Genomic DNA, 20,163 nt, shown 5'->3' with positions numbered 1-20,163 from the left:
CATGTTACAAAAGCAAGCTATCAGAGCAACACACTGAAGTTAAGTTTACACTCAAAAAAAGAAGTTGCTTTTCCTAAATTTATAGTTTAAAAAGATGAAGGCATGCAGTAACACTTATCACTGAATAATTCCTTAAGCACTCATAATTAATACTGATAAGAACACAAAGCTAAGATCGTCAGTAATGACACATATATAGCAATATACATATTCTAATATATGTTGGAAACTTTCAAATATTTGCCAACAGGCAAATATTCTTAAACATTTTTTTTCTCCACGAGATAAGAGCTCAGCTAACGTTTTCCCCATGAATTATTAAAGTAGCATCGTGACTACAGTGCCCTCATATCAGGAACACTCTCCGAACACATGACAGACCATCAGGTCATGGCGGTGGATGCCTGGAATCCCAGCACTGAGGCAGAAGTATTTCCTAACAGTTCAGGGCCAATTTGGGTTCGAGCATAAGTCGCTGTCTCAAAGAAACAAACAAAAAAGAACAAACCAAAGAGATGGCGGCGGATCCTTTCTAAAGGTGACACTTTTGTAAGGCAAGAAAAGCTGCAAATGAATTAAACACTAAAGACCACACAAACAGCGCTTGTTGCACATCTAACAGTCCCGTTAACTCTATGAGACGCACCATTACTATCATTTTAAAGTCGTAGAAGCAGAGGCAAACCGAGTAACTTCGTCAGGTTAAGTGGTAAAATCCTGCACAAGTACTTAGGCAGCCTGGCATCCCGACACGTTCCCTGACTTTGTAGTGCATCGCATACACCTGGGGAGTCCTTTAATGACGCCTTCCCCTAACATTCCGGCTTAACTGGAGCTCCGAGCGGGCAGAGCCTGGAGATTGCGAAAGGTTCCCCGGGGCGTCCAAAGTTTGGGCAACTCAGGGTGTCAACAATTTCGACCCAGCTCCGTCCCTGTGGCCCAGCTCCTCTATCCGGGCGTTAAACTAGGGCAAAGGCAGCGAAGGAGCAGAAGAGGCAGGCTAGCCTGGCTAAGGCTCGGGCCGACCGGCCGGGTGTCGGAGCTGAAACCGGAGAGGGAGGCGGGTCCCGGGTGGGTCCTGCCCTGGGAAGGGCCACGGGCTCCCAGTGCGGAGGACACAGCCCTTCACGTGACCGTGCTGGCCCGCTGGGCAACGCTGTCCCGCGACCGGGCAGGAGGGCATCCCCGCCCGCGCCACTCAAAGAGACTCGGGGCCGCCGCCGGGACGCTGGGAAGTTCGTTGACGCCGAGGCGCCGCGACGCCGAGGCGCGAGGGCGCGCCGACCCGACGGCAGGCAGCCCCACGGCCCTCTTGGTCGCCCACCGCGTACTCACCCGGAGGTGAAATCCTGCTGCACGCTCAGCAGCCGCTCGCGCAGGGTCTCCAGCATTGCGTCGCCTCCCTTCAGGCCTCGCGCCGCCTCCCTTCAGGCCTCGCGCCGCTGCGGCCACCCCCGCCCCCCGACGCCGCCCTTGGGCGCCCCCGCCCTCCCGCCGGCTCGCCTCTTCACACCGCAGTCGCCGTGCCTTCCGCGTCCCCGCCCCCCTCTGCGCGCGCCCGGCCCGCGCAGCCGCAGTGCAGCGCGTAGGGCAGCCTCCCGGGGCGCCCAAGGGGCGGGCCTTCGCTGGCGCGCTCGCCTTCTCCTCGGGCAGGGCAGGTCCGGCTGCGCGCTGCTAGCTGGAACCCGGCCTTCTCCGGGATAACTCTGCAGCGTAAAAGCAGCGTGGAAAGATGATTTCGGTCCCTGAGCTCTTTAGGGAAGGGTTGGCTTTCGAGGGTCGGAAGAGAGCTGCGGGAATCTCTTGCGTAGCTGCGCCTCCCTGTAGCAACAGTGTGTCAAGGATTTTGGTCCCCGGTGTTGGACTTTGGCAGTGATTGATCGTCTATCACACTCTGAATCTTTAACCGCTCCCTTCAAATGTCTGTGTCCTTCACACCTCCACGTTGTTAGCGTTTGTTACCTCCTCACCCCGTCTCCGTGCGGGGGTGGAACTCAGTATCTTGGACACTAAGGCTCTACAGCTGAGCCAGCAGTTCTCAACCTTTCAGTCGTCCGCAGGGCAGTGGCTCATCCCTTTCTTCCTTTCATCCCTTCTGTTTCAGTGGCTGCTTACAAGACCACATGCACAGTCTCCTCTCTGTGCTCTCTTCTGGGTTATCCTAGCCATCATCTATTGTACTTCTACCAAGGCACGGATGCTACCCACTTCTCTATTTTCAGCCTTGCCCCCTTTCACGGGGCATCTCAGACCCAACATCCTTTGCTAGGCGAGCACTCTTACCACTGAACCCTTATTCTTGTCTTCCGTGTGGAAAAGGTGATGATCAAAACACTCCAGGAATCAATTTTCCACCGAGGGGAGAGCTAGGAAATTGAGCTAAGAAGCTGGGTGCTTACTCCTGCTTTTCTTGGGTACAAATTTCCAAAACGAGGGTTCAATTCGCTATAGGACAGGCTACAGGGTGACATTTTGTTTTTATGATGGGCAAGGATTCAGCTGAGGTTCCGTATCAGGAGCTCTTCTTCCCCAGGAATATTAGGATGTACTTCATTAGCTGGATCAAAATAAAAATGAGGAGTTAGCTCCCTGCTGGGGTTTGGATATAAATTGTTCCTTACAGGGTTCATATGTCTGAGTACTTGGTTGTGTGAGAGACAAAGACTCTCATCATAATAAGAGCACTGCAGACTCGGAGTAGTGAAAGCATGGTCATTCACTCTACCACTTGGCAAAGCCAGGCATCAGTCCAGAATGGTGGGCACACTGAGCACAGAGAACAGCTTTTAGAATCCCAATACAGGTTCCTCCTTCCCTTTCGTTGTTGGCTGAATAATCAGGAGGATGCCATTTCATAGATAATCTGGGCCCTGTCTTTCTACCTCTAAGCTTTTCATTTCCTTTGCTGCTTAAATTTGTCTGTGTTCAGCAAAGACAAAGGTGGTGTGTGTGTGTGTGTGTGTGTGTGTGTGTGTGTGTGTGTGTGACCTCGTCAGGTCTATATGTCGTTGGTGTTAAGGAGTAAAAATCCAGAGACCACCCTTATGTCCAAAATTCAAATTCAGAGTCTGTATTAAGTCTGCCAGCGACTGCCTGAAGAGAAACAGTTCCCACAGAGCAGCCCCAAATGAATTTTTCAAGGAGTTTTTAAAGACAAAGAACACAGAAAAACTACAGCCTGATTGGAAGTTGCAGGAGGAAGTAAGCAATCAGTTTAACAAGAGCCAAGAATCATATTAGCTGGGGCTTTTCGACCTTGAGTTTCTAGAAGAGGGCAGGTTGCTTTCCCACGGGACTTTTCAGGGCCCGGGTTAGAAACCAAAAAATGGCTTCGGCTGAGAAAATTTAGAGAAACCTTTACCCTGTTACAGTTAGGCAAGCTTGGCCGTTAGTAATTTCCTACTGTAAACTAGTTTGAGTTGAGAGGGTAGCTGAAACAAAAGTGTGTCACCACAGTGACATACTTCCTCCAAAGGCCACACCTACTTCAACAAGGCCACACCTCCTAATCCTGCCACACCTTATGAGTTTCTGTAGGCCAATTGCATTCAGACTACCTCAGATCCCAAGACTCTTTTTCTGATTTCTGACACGTCTTTATACAAGGGCACTGTGGTGGTTTCAAAGAGAATGACACCCAAAGGGAGTGGCACTATTAGGAGTTGGAGCCTTATTGAAGGAAATGTGCTACTGTGGGTCAGGCTTTGAGGTCTCTTTGCTCAAGCTTCCCTCAGTGTGACACTCAGACCATTTGCTCTTGCCTTCTGATCAAAATATAGCCAGCATCGTGTCTGCCTGCACGCTGCTATGCTCCCTGCCATGGTAAAGATAATGGACTGAACCCCTGAAACCGTAAGTGAGCCACTTCCGTTACATGTTATCCTTATTTTTTTTTTTTTTTTTTACATGTTATCCTTATAAGAGTTGCCATGGACGTGGTGCCCCTTCACAGCAAGAGAAGTCCTAACTAAGACAGGCATGGAAGTCCACAGATGGTAACGGTTGTCTTAATAGGTTAGCTTTACATAGTAGTGAAAAGCTCTGAGGAGTATGTGGGATGGTTGATTCCTTCTCCCTGGAGTGGGTTAAATTATTGTATACTTGGGCTCCTAATGAACCACAAGGAAGAATCACAGTCTGGAAGATAGCTCACCAGTGAAGGTCTTTCAACCCATCTCGACTTTGGAAAATAGTGGAAATGACCAAAGAGGAACAGCACCGGAGAGGAGAAACCTTATCACCTTTACTACCCCCTTACCCCATCTGGAGGCTGCAGGGAGAAGGAAGCATTAGGCTGAATAAGATAGAAACAGAAGCATGGTCCATCTACTGACTGACTGCCCACTGCCTACTGAACAAGGTGTGGCTCATCATAGCTTTCTGTAGTGCCTTCTATTATATATCATGTTCAGGCCCTACCTATGGCTAGCAACTAAATGCTATAGGTGTAGTAACGACACTCATAATATCATAAATTATTCATATTTTGTCGTGAGAGCCTTCATTAACAAAGAGTTCACTTGTTCCAGGCAAAAGTGCACCTCGTATGAGTAGGTATGTGTTCCCTGTTTTACAGTTGGGAGCATGAATCTCAATCTGTGTGAGCCTCTACTCTTGAGGTGAGGAGATACCCACAGGGGAATTCCTGTTTGCATAATAGTGATTCCCAAGCCTAGGAGTCAATCCACCTTGCCTTGGCTACAGAAGAATCATCAGAGGGGGTCACCCAAGCCCGCAGTACAATGAATATTAGGAAAGAGCCGCTTGGAATGCAATCAAGAAAGATTCTAGGAATGAGGATGAGAAGTTTGTGTGTACATGAAGAAAGATCCAGCTCACCAAAGATGACCTCATTGGGAGCACAAGGCAGTTTTAGCATGAGTCAACCAATTTTAGCACAAAACAGCCAATAACTATGACAGGTCAAACTTATCACAGGTAGGTGAGCAGTTTTGACTGCAGCCAAGAAAACAAGACAATCTCAGAGTATTTATTTTTAATGTATTGGGGAAGAAGAAGCCCTAAGGAAGGAGGAAAGTCACTGGTGATAGGTGAACTGGAGGATAACTTAAACAATTCTGTACCACATCCCTAAGCTGGTGAAGCAGGATTTACTGCCACCTTGTGGTTTTGCCATGAGGGATGGGTAAGTCAGAACGAGATCACTGTCTCCATTTCTCTCTGCCGAGACTGCTGTGGAAGATCACCTGGGAAATAGGTTACAGTGGACTCTTTCCTCTTTTAAAAATGCCTTGTCGCAAGCTGTGGAAGCATACCTTTAATGCAGTACTAAGGAGGCAAAGGCAATCAAACCTCTGTGAGTTCAAGGTCAGCATGGTCTACACAGTGCCTATGTTCAAAACAAATAAATGAATTAACAAATGAATGAATAAATAAATAATTAATAAGCTTTGTATTCTTGAAGAGAAAATATCTTGTCCTTATCTTTTTATTTTGTTTTGTTTTGAAACAGAGTTTCACTGTGTAGCCCTAGCTGTCCTAGAACTCACTCTGTAGAACAGGCTGGCCTTGAACTCACAGAGATCTGCATGCCTCTGCCTCCTGATTGGTGGGACTAAAGGCATGTACCCCTACCATTCACACAACTTTCGTCTTTATCTTTTAGTGTAGAATATCCACACAAATTTTTTATGGCCCCTTGTGAGGTTGCACTATTGTAGCTATAAATCAGATCTAAAAGCTTTGTCCATGGACCAAATGCACTGCTGTTCCCTCTCTCTTCCCTGTTATTTTTTTTTTAATTCTGTTTTGCTGGGGGTGAGTTTGATTTTGTTTTTCTTGGTTTTTTTGTTTTTTGTTTTTGCTTTTTTTTTTTGACATTGCAGATTGCAGGCAGGTGCATCTTGCCTAAATATGAATGCTGTGTTTTGAGTTGGAAGAGAATTTATACTACTTCACACCTGTCATTAAATGTAACCTCTGATGTGAAGGCTCCAATAACTTGCCCTAAAAATAGCTAAGGGCTGAATGGGCATGGAGACCAGGATTAGTGCTGGCTGTGGTTTCATGCATCAGGAATCCAAAGGCCAGAGAACTCCCCTGGCTTGACCTAGGTTTGCTTTCACTTCCACCCTGCAGGGCCTGCATCAGGTGCTTTGCTGCTGCTCCTCATCAGCACAAACCCATATTAATTAATATACATGAGAGAGGAAAACCTCAGTGGAGAATTAATTACCCTTAATGATGTTTTTCTTTCAAAATTGGCTGCTTTTCCTTGGGAAATACGACATGATATGATTTTGTGGGGGAGTTATTATTTTTGGAAACAAAACCAAATACTAATTATAGGCTCACTGCCAACAAACCCAATTCAACCTGCCACATCTACTTCTAGGGGAGCTGCTTTAATGATCCAGGCTAAATATGTCCTGGTAAATGAAACCTTAAGTTCCCATGATTGCAATACCTCTTCAGATCCTTTTGTTCATCTTTTCCAAAACTGAAACTCTCACGTGTAGTATTACAGAAACAAAACCTGCATAGCAGCGAAATGCCCTGTAAAAGCATTCGGTAGATATTATAATTCAGTCTTAATTAAGATTAGTAGTATGGGTTTTAAAAGGTTTAATAAGGACTAGAGAGATGGTTCAACAGTTACTAGCACTTGCTGCTCTTCCAGAGAACCAGCATTCTCCTCCCAATGCACACAAAAGACAGTTCACAATCACCTGTGACTCCAGCTTCAGGAAATTCTATCCTTTCTTCTGGCCTCCACTGGTGCCCCTACACACGTGGTATACACACACACACACACACACACACACACACACACACACTCACTGTGCAGCTATAGATAATCGTGAACTCCTGATACTCCGGCTTCCACCTCTTAGATTCTGGGATTCTGGGTGCATTATCAGCACACTTGGTTCAGCTTCATTTCAGGGACATGATTTGAAACTAACACATGTTATGCAGGTGTTCAGGCAGATACATATACAGAACCTATTCCATCTTAAAGACCCATCTTAGTTTCTTTTCCTCCCTGGACCCTCCATGGAGAGGAAGATGGGACAGGACTGGTTTTAGCTTTCACTTTTCTTCTTTTTTTTCTATCTGGCATAGCCTCTCTAGGTCTGACAGGGAGAGAAGACTGGCTGAGGTAAAAGGAGGGATGTGTTACCTAACTGGGCATGTGATAGAATCTTCTGCCAAGAGCCTCAAGGTCACCCTGCCACCCTGTCCATCCAGGCAGTTTCTTGATCTAACTAATCTGACTTCCTTCTAACCCCTTAGCCTCTAGGTGAAAGTGCCCTCGGTCAACAGACAGACCTCTGATAGGACTGTCTCAGAGATGCTACCCAAGGGTCTCATTGCTCCCAAGAGAGTATAAGACACCCTTGAATCGTGAGCCCTAGGGATTGAAATCAGTCAATTGCAAATCCACCAGACTAAATAAAGATACAGAAGCAGACAGGATAAAAGCCATGGGACATCATTAAGGATTTAACCGAATTATATGCACATGAGAAGGAATTTAGCTTGATGATAGAGGTCCCCAAGACAGATTGCTCGGCTTAAATTCAACTGAAACAATCATGCACTACAATCGACACTTTGTGGACTGTGCTCTCTCTCGGAAAGAAAGCAGGCTGTAGAGGTTTCTGTCAATATTTAGAAATCCAAGATGTAGCCCCCACACCCCCAAGCAGTGATACTATAAACATATATACTTATTTCTTTTATTTAAAAAAATGTGTGTGTGTGTGTGTGTGTGTGTGTGTGTGTGTGTGTGTAGGTGTATGCTACATATGTGTAGGTATCTTTGAAGGCCAAAAGAAACTTTTCGATCCTCTGGAGGTGGAGTTACAGGTGGTTGTAAGCCATCCAGTGTGACTGCTGGCAACTTTATCTAAGAGTCTTTTGGAAGAGCAGTAAGTGCTCTTCCTTCTCTCTGGACCCAAGGCTAGCCCTAATTGTCCTTTTCCACTCTATGGACTTTGACTCTTCATTTGTCCTAGGCCCCTTCATTTGCCCTGGGCCCCTGTGTGTGTGTCTTGTCTTTTCCAGGACTCAAACCACCAGTGTCCTTCTCTACTTTCTTAAATTACACACCTTTATTGAGATTCCAAACACAGCAAAGAGAGTGAGTCAGCTGGAGCTTCCATTTGACTTTCTAGGGGGGCCCTCCTTTCAGTAAATACTTATGTCCAGAATATCATGTGGATGTAGAAGTCCAGAACGCCAAATGCAGATTGAAAACAATCTGTTCTAGAAGGTTCTTTCATACTATTATTTGTAGCAATGGAATACCCAGGTTAACATTCCTTTTCGCCCTTTTCTTGTAAAGGTATAGTGGAGACACAATCCTTTAAATCAATAACTATAAGAGTCCATCCTTTTGATAATAAAGAAGGCAGAGGAATTCCAGACTGTAGAGGGCCCATAGGTTGGATCACCTTGTTGACAGCTCTTAGATCTGTTACCATTCTCCATTTTCCAGATTTCTTTTTAACAACAAATACAGGAGAGTTCCAAGGGCTGGTTGATTATTTAACATGGCGAGCATCATATTGCTCCTGTACCAGCTGTTCTAAAGCCTGCAGTTTGTCTTCAGTTAAAGGCCATTACTTAACCCATATGGAATTCTCAGTTAACCATTTTAAAGGCAAGGCTTTTAGTACCTCTGAAGGTTTGTTAGTTGCTTTGTGTTCTTGTACAGCCTGAATGGCTGGTGACCTTTTTTTATATTTTATATTCCTCCTATTTTGACTGCCTCTCGCTTTCTTGGGGTGAAACATGCCACTTCTGGGTTATCCGGAAAAGTAGTCACCTATCACAACCTGTGCTCAGGCACGGTCCTTCATGCCCCCACTGGTGCTGTTCCTGAGTTCTGGAATGGATCTACATTATAAATGTGTGTTCCTCTGGCAGTCTGGCACTTTTGAACCTTATTTGGATGAAAGCACCCCTTTGGAGGAGTGAACCCTCTCCCTCTGGATGTATTCAGTAGGATTTTTTTAAAAAAAAAAAACTTTAATGGGGGCTGGAGAGATGGCTCAGAGGTTAAGAGCATTGCCTGCTCTTCCAAAGGTCCTGAGTTCAATTCCCAGCAACCCCATGGGGACTCACAGCCATCTGTGATGGGGTTTGGTGCCCTCTTCTGGGCTGCAGGCATACAGGCAGACAGGATATTGTATACATAATAAATAAATAAAAATATTTAAAAAAAACCTTTAATGTAGTAATATTTTATTTTCAATAAATGTTGATCCAGCTCCCTGTTAGGACCAGGAAGTAAAGCAAGGCTTCCATACCTGTGGCCATCGCGTGTTAATACTGACAGCACTGGTTGGAGAGAGTTTGCCATCCTCGCCCTCCAGCATTTTTGTTCTACAGCAGACCTTGGTCTATGACTTAGGCCAGTACTACTGTCTTCCATTGCCCTTCGCAGGAGATTGGAATGACTTCACTGTCTTTCCAGGCCGTGAGAATCACTGCCTTTGCATCTCAACCTACTTTCATTTGGATTGCTTAACATGCTTCGACTTTTCAGCTCCTTAGACTGTGACTATTTAACATCCCAGCAAAAGATGTTTAGTGTTTTATTTTTAGGTGAACTACAAACCCTGATAACTAAACAGACGGATGTATACTAACAAGCCTCTTGGCCAAAAACTCTTATAAAACCCAACCGTGCCAAATCTGTATTTCAGCAAAAAATAGCAGAAATAAGATCTAGCTTGCTTGCTGAGAGTATTTGCTTAAATTTGCTTGATTTTCTTGAATATTAACTAATGCTTATATAGAAGAGGGATACTGCCTGCTTTTTTTAAATTTAAATTATGAACACATGGTAAAACAAGTTCAGAACATATTTAAAATGGCAAGCTGACATATTTATACATTGTCCTTACTAGCTGCTGGCAGGTCTAAGAGAGACATTCAGTGCTCATGATTTAGTGGAGCTACTACTGGGTGTGGCTGAACCTAAGTCCTTAGGAAAGCTTCAGAGCTCATAGGTCAGAAGGTGTGGGGCCTTCTGAGAGGAGGGAAGGACTGTCAAGGCACAGCCCATGTATTCTTTGAGAGTTGTTCAGCTTCATTATGGAGACATTCTGGACATGTCCAATTAATGACACTGATCAACTGCTGAATTTCTTAATATCAGATCAGTATAAATATACAAGGAACAGTCTGTCCATTTTTATTGTGATGTGGTATTGGATTCTGTCTGTGAGTTCAATCCACCCCATGGCAATGTCTTTCTTATGAACCCTTTGGGGGATTTGAAGCCTTTAACCCACAGTTTTCAGTACAAATTCCCTGATAGCTCACTTATTTGCTATTGAGCATTTGATTATTATGCTTTTTAAAATTCGGTGTCTTTAAACCAAGTTTTTATTTATTTATATTTATTTATTTATTTATTTATTTATTTATTTTTTTGTTTTTTCGAGACAGGGTTTCTCTGTGGTTTTGGAGCCTGTCCTGGAACTAGCTCTTGTAGACCAGGCTGGTCTCGAACTCACAGAGATCCGCCTGCCTCTGCCTCCCGAGTGCTGGGATTAAAGGCGTGCGCCACCACCGCCCGGCTAAACCAAGTTTTTAATCAACATTGCTTTGGAGCAGTTTAGAGTGTTATGTTTCCTTCCTCCTCCTCTTCTCCCTACAGTCTCTTTGTTTCAAGAGCGAGCTTCTTAGGCTCTTGCATGCATGCAGCCTCTCAATGAGCAGGTTATTGTAGGGTACTTCCCCATTCAGGTGCTTGTAGCAGAGGTACTCTTCTGCCTGCATGCTGACTGCCCAGACTTCCGGCAGTCGAAGATGTAGCTGTCTGAATTTCTCCGTTTGCTGTGGGTAGTTGCAAACTGTGTAGTCCAGCAGGGCAGCATGCACCTGGTCCTGCACACTTTCCACCAGCTGGAAGTTCTCGAGATTCTTGACGTCTAAGCTGAAGAGCACTAGGAACTTGAGACACACAAACTCTTGATGACCAAAGTGAAGGGCACTAAGTCTCAGGACAAGCTCTTGTGAATGGCACACCAGGCTGGTGAGTGTGACTCTGGTTTGGGAGGTTCTGCTTGAAGAAGTCAGCTTGCTGCTTAGTTATCAGCAAGAGCGACCCTTCCTTCCCATGTACCACTCGCCAGAAGATGTGACCAAGGATCAAGAGCTCACTCCAGCAGTTCTGAAGCAGCTTTGCTTGGTCATCAACCTTCTGTTCTCTGAAGAAGATACTATTCCTGGCCCACTCAACAATGGTAAAGAGGGTCTGGCCTGCCATGTTGCACATAACCCCAAATATGTTCAGTTTTTCATGCTTGCCTTGGTTTGCCTGCTCTCGCTGTAAGTAAGTTGAGATTTTCACCTGAATTTGAGATTCCTCTTGTTCACACTTTGAAATTCCAGTGCCAGGTGTGGGATGCTGGCTGGGGAGCTTGTCTGATAACCATCTGTGTAGGAGTAACCCATCATTGACTCTGGTGAGCTGGTATAGGGATCTGAGTACTTGGACTTGATGGCCCGACTAGGAAAGTGACCATGTGGTTGGTAACCTTGCAGGCTACCATGGGGAGGCATTGTCGTTCTAATAGAGCCGTGACAAAGGGTCATAGCCTGTGGAGGCAAGGCTGCCGGCTTCCTTTGGTGGAATTTGGTTCTGAATTGCAGAGGAGAACTTCAGAGAGCATCACTTGATGCTTTAGGGCCTCCGTCTCTCTTGAACTTTGGCACAAATTTATTTTTGCCTCCTCCCATGCGGTCAGCTCTCATGGCTTCTAGCTTCATTCCAACACTTAGACAATTTTGGAATCGGCCGTAGGGACAATGTTTTCTCTGTGTTTTGTCAATTTGGCAGTTCTAGTTTTCTATACATGTGTACCTTTTATTGTTTTGGACTGTTCACTTGAAGAAAAGAACAAAACAAAAACCCTTGCATCTCTCACAGGTAAGGAGACCAGAATGGTACCCGGCCAGACACGCAAGACCCAGCTCTTGGAGATCTTCATCATAGGACACTTGCATGTGTTCCAGCATCTGCCCTGTTCCCCATGTGATCAGGCCAGTCCTGGGGCTTCTGGCTTCACTTTGGGCAACATCACAAGGCAGCAGCAGATGGTTCCGGAAGCCCAGCACCTTTCTTGTGCTATGTATTTAGGCATCATTTACTTCTCAGGCGAGGGAAGAATCCCAGCTTGTTTTTTTGTGTTTTTTAAAAGTTTTCTCCTTAGGTAGGATTTTGAATCATGTTTTCCATCCTTCCCTCTTCCCAAATGTCCTGCCAAGGCTAATTATCTTGCTTCTTGAAGTCGGTGATTTAAAGATCTCAAATGAAAGGCCCTTTATCCTCGCGTTCGTTGTCGTTCTCATTGCTGTGACCAGATAGATACCTCGTGAAAACCAAGTAAGGGAGGAAGAGTTTGCTTCGGCTCACAGTTGGAGAGTGTCATCCCTCACGGTGGGCAAGCCACAGTGATAGGAGCGTGGGGCAGCTGGTCATTTGCACCCACACTCAGGCATCAGAGGAAGGTGGCTGTCCAGTTGGCTTCTTCCTTTTCCTCTTTTAATCCAACCTTGGACCCCACTCAACGGAAGGCTACTGCCCTTATGTCCCTTCCCCAGTCAAAACTCTGTGGAAACAATCTGCATACTCACCCAGCCATGCCCCTCCCAGGTGATTCTAAAGCTAGTCAAGGTGACAATAAAGATTCTGTGACAGTCTTTTCTAGAAATGATGTCTCGCCAGGCGATGGTGGCGCACGCCTTTAATCCCAGCATTCGGGAGGCAGAGGCAGGCGGATCTCTGTGAGTTCGAGACCACCCTGGTCTACAAAGCTAGTTCCAGGACAGGCTCCAAAGCCACAGAGAAACCCTGTCTCGAAAAACCAAAAAAAAAAAAAAAAAAAAAAAAAAAAAGAAATGATGTCTCAGTGTCTCAGATAGGATCACTTCCTAGTTCCTGCTTCTTAGATCTTCTGGGGGTACCTGGATTTTTCTTTCTCTCTTTTTATTTATTTATTTATTTTTAAAGGTGGTTTCTTTGTGTAACCTTGGTAGTCCTGGAACTTGCTCTGTAGACCAGGCTGGCCTTGAACTCACAGAGATTCACCTGCTTCTGCCTCCCCAAGTGCTGTGATTAAAGGCGTTTGTCACCCTTACCTGGCTCTCTTTCCCCTCTTAAAGCAGGGTCTCACTATGTAGCTCAGGTTGACACTGAACTCTAGATTCTCCTGTCTCAGCCTCTGAAGAGTACAATTACAGGCATGTGCTACCACACCTAACTCTTGGATCTCTCCTATTTGAAACCATCCTGCTCTTCAGTCCTTCCAAAGTCCATAGACTTCCCGAGAAATTCCCTTTTGCTCACTTTAGCCAGAGTTCTTTAGTTTTTTGATATAAAGAACTCAGACTCTACAGCTTCCTGCTGAGCCATTTCACCAGCCTTTAAGGCAGATTTTAAAAAAAGATACAAGTTAATGTCAGATAATGTAACTTCTTAAAAAATATGTTATGCGTTCTTTAACAAATCAATTCTGTTGTGATCTAGAGCATCTGAAAAGTCTAATTTGATAGAATCTACAGAAAAGGGATGGAATGGGAGGCAGCTCTCCAGAGGCTATCTTGGAGGGATTATCCTGTTTAACAAAGTCACCTGCTAACCTTTCCCCACCAGCTTCTGCTCAGTCTTTGTTGATAAAAAGCATAGCCCTGCTTAGTATTCTCTGGGAGCGTTCGTGTGAGTGTACAGGAAGCTCTAGGGAAAGCAACGGTAGTCTTTAGTCTGTCATGTCGATAAAAATGCTCACACTGACTTTCCAACACAAAAATATACAACTTGACTGACTGCTGGTTGTAGACATGAGCCCAGCGTGGTCCTGCCTACCTTAAGGTCAGCACTTGGAAGGTGGAAGCAAAAGGATGGGAAGTTCAAGGTCATTCTTTGCTAGCCTGGGCTACAGGGGAGCCTGTCTCAAAAAGAAAGCAAACAGGGCCTGGCTCCACGGTTTAGAGCATTTGTTGTTTTTGCAGAGGATCCTGCTTAGTTCCCAGCACCCACATGGTAACTCACAGTTGTAAGGGCTCCAGTGCACTCTTCTGGCCTCTGGGGCACACCGCACACACATGTTGTACATATATGCATGCACGCAAAACACTCATACATATAAAATAAAATAGAAAAAATTTTTTAAAAAGAAAAAAACAAAAGCAAGCAAGCAATCAATAACCATTAAAAATAAATAGAGATAGATAGATAGATAGATAGATAAACATTTAAAAAAAAAAAACACCAGAAATGTGTCTCTGACTTGGGATTCTTGGCATCATCTCAAGGGCCAGCGGGCAGGGCAACAAAACTCCAGCATTTTCTCCTTTCTATTTCCTATCCTCCAAGATATAAGCAAGCAATCTTAAGCTCTGCCTACAGCCTTGCAGGGTTATTATTCCCTTGCTTTGTATTATTATTGTATTATTGCATTATTATTCCCTTGCATTGTATTATTCCCTTGGGGGAATTAATACAATGGTGGAAGGGGGCTTGGAGAAGAGCCAACTTGGATTTCCAGCTGTTTAATGTCGCCTTGATCACCAATGAGCTGTGAGGTCTCAGGTGTGTCACTGAGCCGCTCTGACCATGTCTCCTCAATTGCAAAATGGACAAAGCACTACAGCCACTCATGAGCTTTTGGAAGAACAACTTTTTAGCTACACAAAGATAAACAACCTGGCATACAATAAACCCTCATAAATGTTTAGGACTGTGTAGAACAGTTACCCACAAAATTTGTTATGAAAATTCTAAAACTCAAGAGATAAATTATGCTAATTCTAATCCACCCACGGAACGGATGCTTGGTTGGCATTCAGGATTAGCTCCGAGTATCTTTTAAGACATCAGCCTGGCAGCTAAAAACATTCAGGTGCCCTGAGAATCTCCCAAGCTTCTCTTCCCTGATCTCTGGTGTAAACTGTGTAACAAAGTACACTTTTGCTCTGTATGCCTCTTTTTCTTTGGATTTTATTTATGTTCAATGAATAAACACACCCATAACATTGTCTGCAGTATTGGTAATTAAAGCTACTTGGAGAAGGAGCCTTAAAATGAAACGTAGGAGCTGGCAGAGTAGCAGCTTCTAAAGCAACTCAGGAGATTTGAGCGTCCACAGTGTGATTAAGCCCTTACTTAGATGGAAACTAGTAGGCATTGGCCAGAAAGGAATTATGGCGTAGTTATTTCACCCTTTTGCTAAATCAGAATCCGAGGAATTATCTAGGGCGTTCAGCTCGTCTCTGGAGGAAGTAACCACTTCTTAATTACCCGACTAGAAAAGGCCCATGCCTCTGGAGAGTTCTCAGGAAGCATTATGGAGAGTCAGGAAGCATTACAGAGTCTGTGTGAACAGCCGCCCCTTAGTGACTCCTCTCACCGGAAGTCAGTCTTCCGATTTAGGAACCTCCATTTATTCCCTCAAAGCCGCTGAGCTTCTGGGCACTTTCTCTGACCAGTGCTGTGGATGATATCCAAGCTCAGAACGTGGAGGTGGGCTGAACTTGTTAAAAACAAGAAAGTTACTGAGTACTGTGCTTGGATGTATTTGATTGTTAATATACAAAGGATATTTAATAAGGTCCTGTCATGTACCAGTGACCCTGAAGACACACAGAGAAGGGAGATGAAATGATTTTTTCCTGGAGGCAGCAAAAATGTCAAAGGAGAAGTGGCTTTAATGAAAGTATGGCCTTCACCTGGGCAACTGAGGCAGAGACAAAACACAGGAGAAAAGGCCAAGGAGGGCAGAGTTCCTGTGGCCTGCTGGGACCGCCGTGAAAGCCTGCCTTTAACTTCAGTCTGCAGTCTTTCCCTTTACCTAGCTTTGTTCTACAGGATCAGCCTAGAAGTCGCTTCCTCTGAGAGGTAAAGTAGTTCAGTCTAGGTCAGCCTCAGTATTTACCACCATAACACCTCATACCCCGCCAGTGTCACTGCTCCTCCCTTCACCCGCACTGGCAAACGTTAAGGGCAGTGAAGCAGACGCATGTCTGACCAGTTCACCTAATGTCCCCAGAACAAAGCGCTGTGCCAGATAAACATATATAACTTGAAATAATACTCATGAATGATTAAGGATGGGTGTGATCTTAATTGCTTTTAGGCATTAGGCAACACATTTCAGAAAAACCACACGTATTCTCCAGTTTCACCGGGGCTACTCCTAGCCTTGTCTGGTGGCAAACAACGCGAACTCGCCTTAATATGCACACACTCATACATATACAAACAAACACACAAGCTCACCCCCACTTCCAGGCTCATGAAGATGCACAGACTCTCACATACATACTCACTCCCACAGACACACATGCACAGACTCGTATTTATCTTCTTCTTTTCTTTTACTGTTGTTGCTTGTTTTTGTTCTTCAGACAAGGTCTCACTGTTTAGACCAGGTTGGCTTTGAACTTGAGATCCTCTTGCCTCATCCTCCTGAGGGCTGGGATCACATGCATGTGACCACTATATTGGATTCTTCTATTGATTGTTTAAACTCTTAAAAGATTAATTTATTTTCTCTTATATGTAGGACTGTCTGGCCTGAATGTATACCATGTGCGTGCCCAGTACCTGCAGAAGCCAAAAGAGGGCATTGGATGCCCTGGAACTGGAGCCACTGATGGTTATGAGCTGATACGTGGGTGCTGGGAACTGAACCCAGGTCCTCTGCAAAAACAACAAGAGTTCTTATCTGCTGGGCCATCTCCATAGACCATCTTCTGTTGATTTTTATACTTGCTTCCAGAAACTAATCATTATGGAATGTTGATGAGATGTTAATTATATTAGGAAATTCTAAACTAGTGAAATCTAATTGAGTATTTCCTAAAGCAATTCAGTCATGTAAGAGTTGACATTATACATGGGTATGCATGTCCAGAAGTGGAATTGTTACCAGAGTTTACAGTCAAAGCCTGTTTAAGTAGAGGTTTCTAGGTCTCGTCCCATCCTGCAGTCGCTTCTAAATAATCACTCAGAGGCTTAATATTAATTACAGAATGTTTGGCCTGTAGTTATTTTTTTAAATATTTATTTATTATGTATACAATATTCTGTCTGTGTGTATGCCTGAAGGACAGAAGAGGGCACCAGACCCCATTACAGATGGTTGTGAGCCACCATGTGGTTGCTGGGAATTGAACTCAGGACCTTTGGAAGAGCAGGCAATGCTCTTAACCTCTGAGCCATCTCTCCAGCCCTTGGCCTGTAGTTATTACTAACTAGTTCTTACATTTAAATTAACCCATTTCTATTAATCTATGTATTGCCATGTGGCCATGCTTTTACTGATCTACTGACATCTTGCTTCTTGGGTGACTGGCTTGTGTCTCCCATCTCCACCCTTCTTTCTCTCTGTGTTCAGTTTGACTTCCCGCCTAGCTATATTCTACCTTGCTATAGGCCAAAGCAGCTTTTATTATCAACCAGCCTGGGTTACATAATGAGACCTTTATGAGAGAGAGAGAGAGAGAGAGAGAGAGAGAGAGAGAGAGAGGAGAGAGAGATGTTTGTGTAACCTGTCACTACACTGGAAAAAGGAACATCTAAAAAGGTGCAGTGACCTCCCCCCCCCACCACCATTCCAGCCCATCTCTGGCTACTTACATGAGATTTAGGTTTAAAAAGAGGGCAAGAGGGATGCATAACTAAGAGATCTTGGTCAAGGTGTACGTCTACCCATCATTGATCCATCATTGTCTAGGTTCCAGTCTGTCCCTCGAGATGGTATGCTAAACTGTCAGAACTTTGTGAGGTCACTTTCTGAAAGACAAACACTTCCTCCTGCTGATGTCAGGCTTCAGTTTTTCGCTTCCCCTAGCAGGGGATCTCTGGGGAAATTCTAATTCTTTGGGGGTCCATCATTTCCATAGTCTGCTAGCCAAAGGAAGGGGCACAAGTGTCTTTTTGCAGCATATCTTTGCCTCTGAAGGACACTTCCATAATGGTCTCCACCTAAAAAGTAATTCGGTTTACACAAAATCTCAGAAACATGTTAAATATGGCGAATGGTGGTGATGATCAAGTCCCTTGCTCTCTCTTTTAGTCTGAATATCACTTTTGCGCTTGTCTCAGTTTGGGCGCCTCAGCAGCAGTCCCTGAAGTAAGCAAGGGATTTATTAAAATGTGCTCCTCAGACACCAGAGTAGGGAGGGCAGGCAGCCAAGCGCAAGGAAAACTGCAATGGGCTCTCAGAAGCTGCTTTTGCTAAAAAGCCCAGATTCCTCACTGAGGCCCACAAGGTAATTAAAGTCTGGCACTTCTTATGTGAGGCCGGAAAAGATTCCATTTTAATGCTGGGATCTTGTGGGACTTTGAACTTCACCCCCACCCCTGAGGAAAGCCAGGGGTCGCTAGCCCCCTTTTAGGGGAAGTATTAGCTAATGGGAAAAACCCAAGCTACACAAAACTACTGACAAGATGCTAACCACCTAACTTCCCCTATCGGTTGAGTAACAATGGACCAATCAGATAAGTCTCCAGGCAGACCCTGTATTAGCAGAGTGGCGGCAGATGTCTGGAGGATGTAACCAGGGTGGCTGTTGCTATCCCTTTTAGATACTAATAGCCTATCAGGAACTAACAGCTGATCTTTACCTCACCTTTAGCCAATTGTGATATAGGATAAGGAACTTTGTATTTTGAGACTGTAACCTTGTGACTGCTTTGTGGCCTTTGTCTTTATAAACCCCTTACAAAAATAGACGGGGTCCTCCTCCCACCATGTGCTGTGTCAGACTGTGAGGCAGAGGACCCGGGCCAGCCTGTGCTTAATCCACGAAACCTTGCTTTTGCATTCGGAGGTGTGGCTCCGCGGTGAACAACACTTGCTTTCGTTTGTGTTTGTCTTTGCCTTGGCTCAGACTCCAGTGTGACTCTGCACAGGTGTGTTCATCACCCAAAGAGCCTGTGACTCCCTCCCCTGTCCTAGTGAAGTGGCCTTCAGGGCTGGAAGTATACAGAGTTAGCTAAGTTACTCACCCTGGAGTCTGAGGTCAGCAAATCCTTGCAGATCAGACCACGCCCACGGAGAAAACAATGATCTGTGCTGCAGAGGTTACACCGTGGAGCAGAGCCTCACATAGAAACCAGATCAGCCCCCCCCCCCCCCCCAGGAGGACAGTGATGAACAGATTGCCCTGGTTGCGATGTCTCTTTACAGCAATAGAAACCCTGACTAAGACAATGGGGGAAAGGCTACTTAAGCAAAAATGGCTCAAAGACCGCTGCATTCTCAAAGCCCACCCCAATGTGGATGACAGTTCACAGAAGTCAGAGAGCACACTGTGCAGTGTGCAGGCAGACCAGCAGGTCAGAGTGTCTTCTTTCCAAGGGACTGTGGTCTAAACTTCTTCCAATTATCCAGGCTGATTTCTGCTACTAAACAGCAGGTCTAGTTTCAGAGTCTTCTTTTCAGCTTAACTTTGCTCTTCTGAGAGAGACTTTCAGGGTTTTTTGTTTGTTTGTTTTGTTTTGTTTTGCTTACTTTGGCAAGAAGGAGCCTAGTGTATCTGGTCAGTTTCAGGGACTTCTTAAAGCTATTTTGTTTACTTTTCTGCTTAAGGAACCTCCCTGCTGGATGGGATGTTTCAATTGCTGTGGGCACACATTCTGCTCCTTCAGTCAATAGCCTTTAAGATACCAGCCCACTTGGGCGTGGTCTCTTATCCTGTAAAAGCAGCTGTAACCATGTGCCTGCTCTCTTGCTTCCGGCTCCTGCTAGACTCTGTTCCTGTTTGCCTAGAGGACTGTTATCTAGGACAGTGATCTGTAAGTTTTTCCCTTAAATAAATAACCCTTCTATTATTCATAATTCTGAACTGGTGTGAGATTGTTTTGTGACTTCCATCTTCATTCAATATTAGAGGAAACTGTGATACAATGTTTGGCTCATGGTTTGAGAGAATATAAGTTTCCAGTGGTGGCAGGGGATCATGTTGCTAGTAAATAGGGGGCAGCGGGGCTGCGTCCCCAGCACCCCAGCTGCCCACATGGCTAGCTTATGCCCCGAAATAATTACACGGACACTGTATTCTTTTAAACACTGCTTGGCCCTTTAGCTCTAGCACTTACAGGCTAATTCTCACATCCCGATCAACCCATCTCTAATAATCTGTGAGAACCAGTCTTACCGGGAAGATTCTAGCCTA

General features: G+C 45.0%; 1 protein-coding gene and 1 pseudogene across 4 annotated transcripts in view; both read right to left on the bottom strand.

The window, feature by feature from the left end:
• Positions 1–1,477, bottom strand: part of Dtnbp1 (dystrobrevin binding protein 1) — a 102,911-nt gene extending 101,434 nt beyond the window's left edge. For 2 of the 4 annotated variants that reach the window (XM_041632970.1, XM_041632972.1), the window contains exon 1: positions 1,336–1,450. Coding sequence is in view for 2 of the 4 variants with exons in the window: in XM_041632971.1 (XP_041488905.1) it covers positions 1,336–1,391 (56 nt within the window). In the remaining 2 variants the exon portion in view is untranslated. Of the gene's footprint in view, positions 1–1,335 lie in introns of all 4 variants that reach the window. The other 2 variants (XM_041632971.1, XM_041632969.1) reach the window with 2 other exon arrangements.
• A 9,125-nt stretch (positions 1,478–10,602) lies between these two features.
• On the bottom strand, positions 10,603–11,544 carry LOC121433944 (annotated as a pseudogene).
• Between the last annotated feature and the right edge of the window lie 8,619 nt (positions 11,545–20,163).

Source organism: Microtus oregoni, unplaced genomic scaffold (genome assembly GCF_018167655.1).
Source record: "Microtus oregoni isolate MIOR12 unplaced genomic scaffold, Mior012 000042F_ref0000377, whole genome shotgun sequence".
In the NCBI taxonomy this organism is placed as follows: domain Eukaryota; kingdom Metazoa; phylum Chordata; class Mammalia; order Rodentia; family Cricetidae; genus Microtus; species Microtus oregoni.
This window is presented reverse-complemented; position numbering and strand designations above follow the sequence as displayed.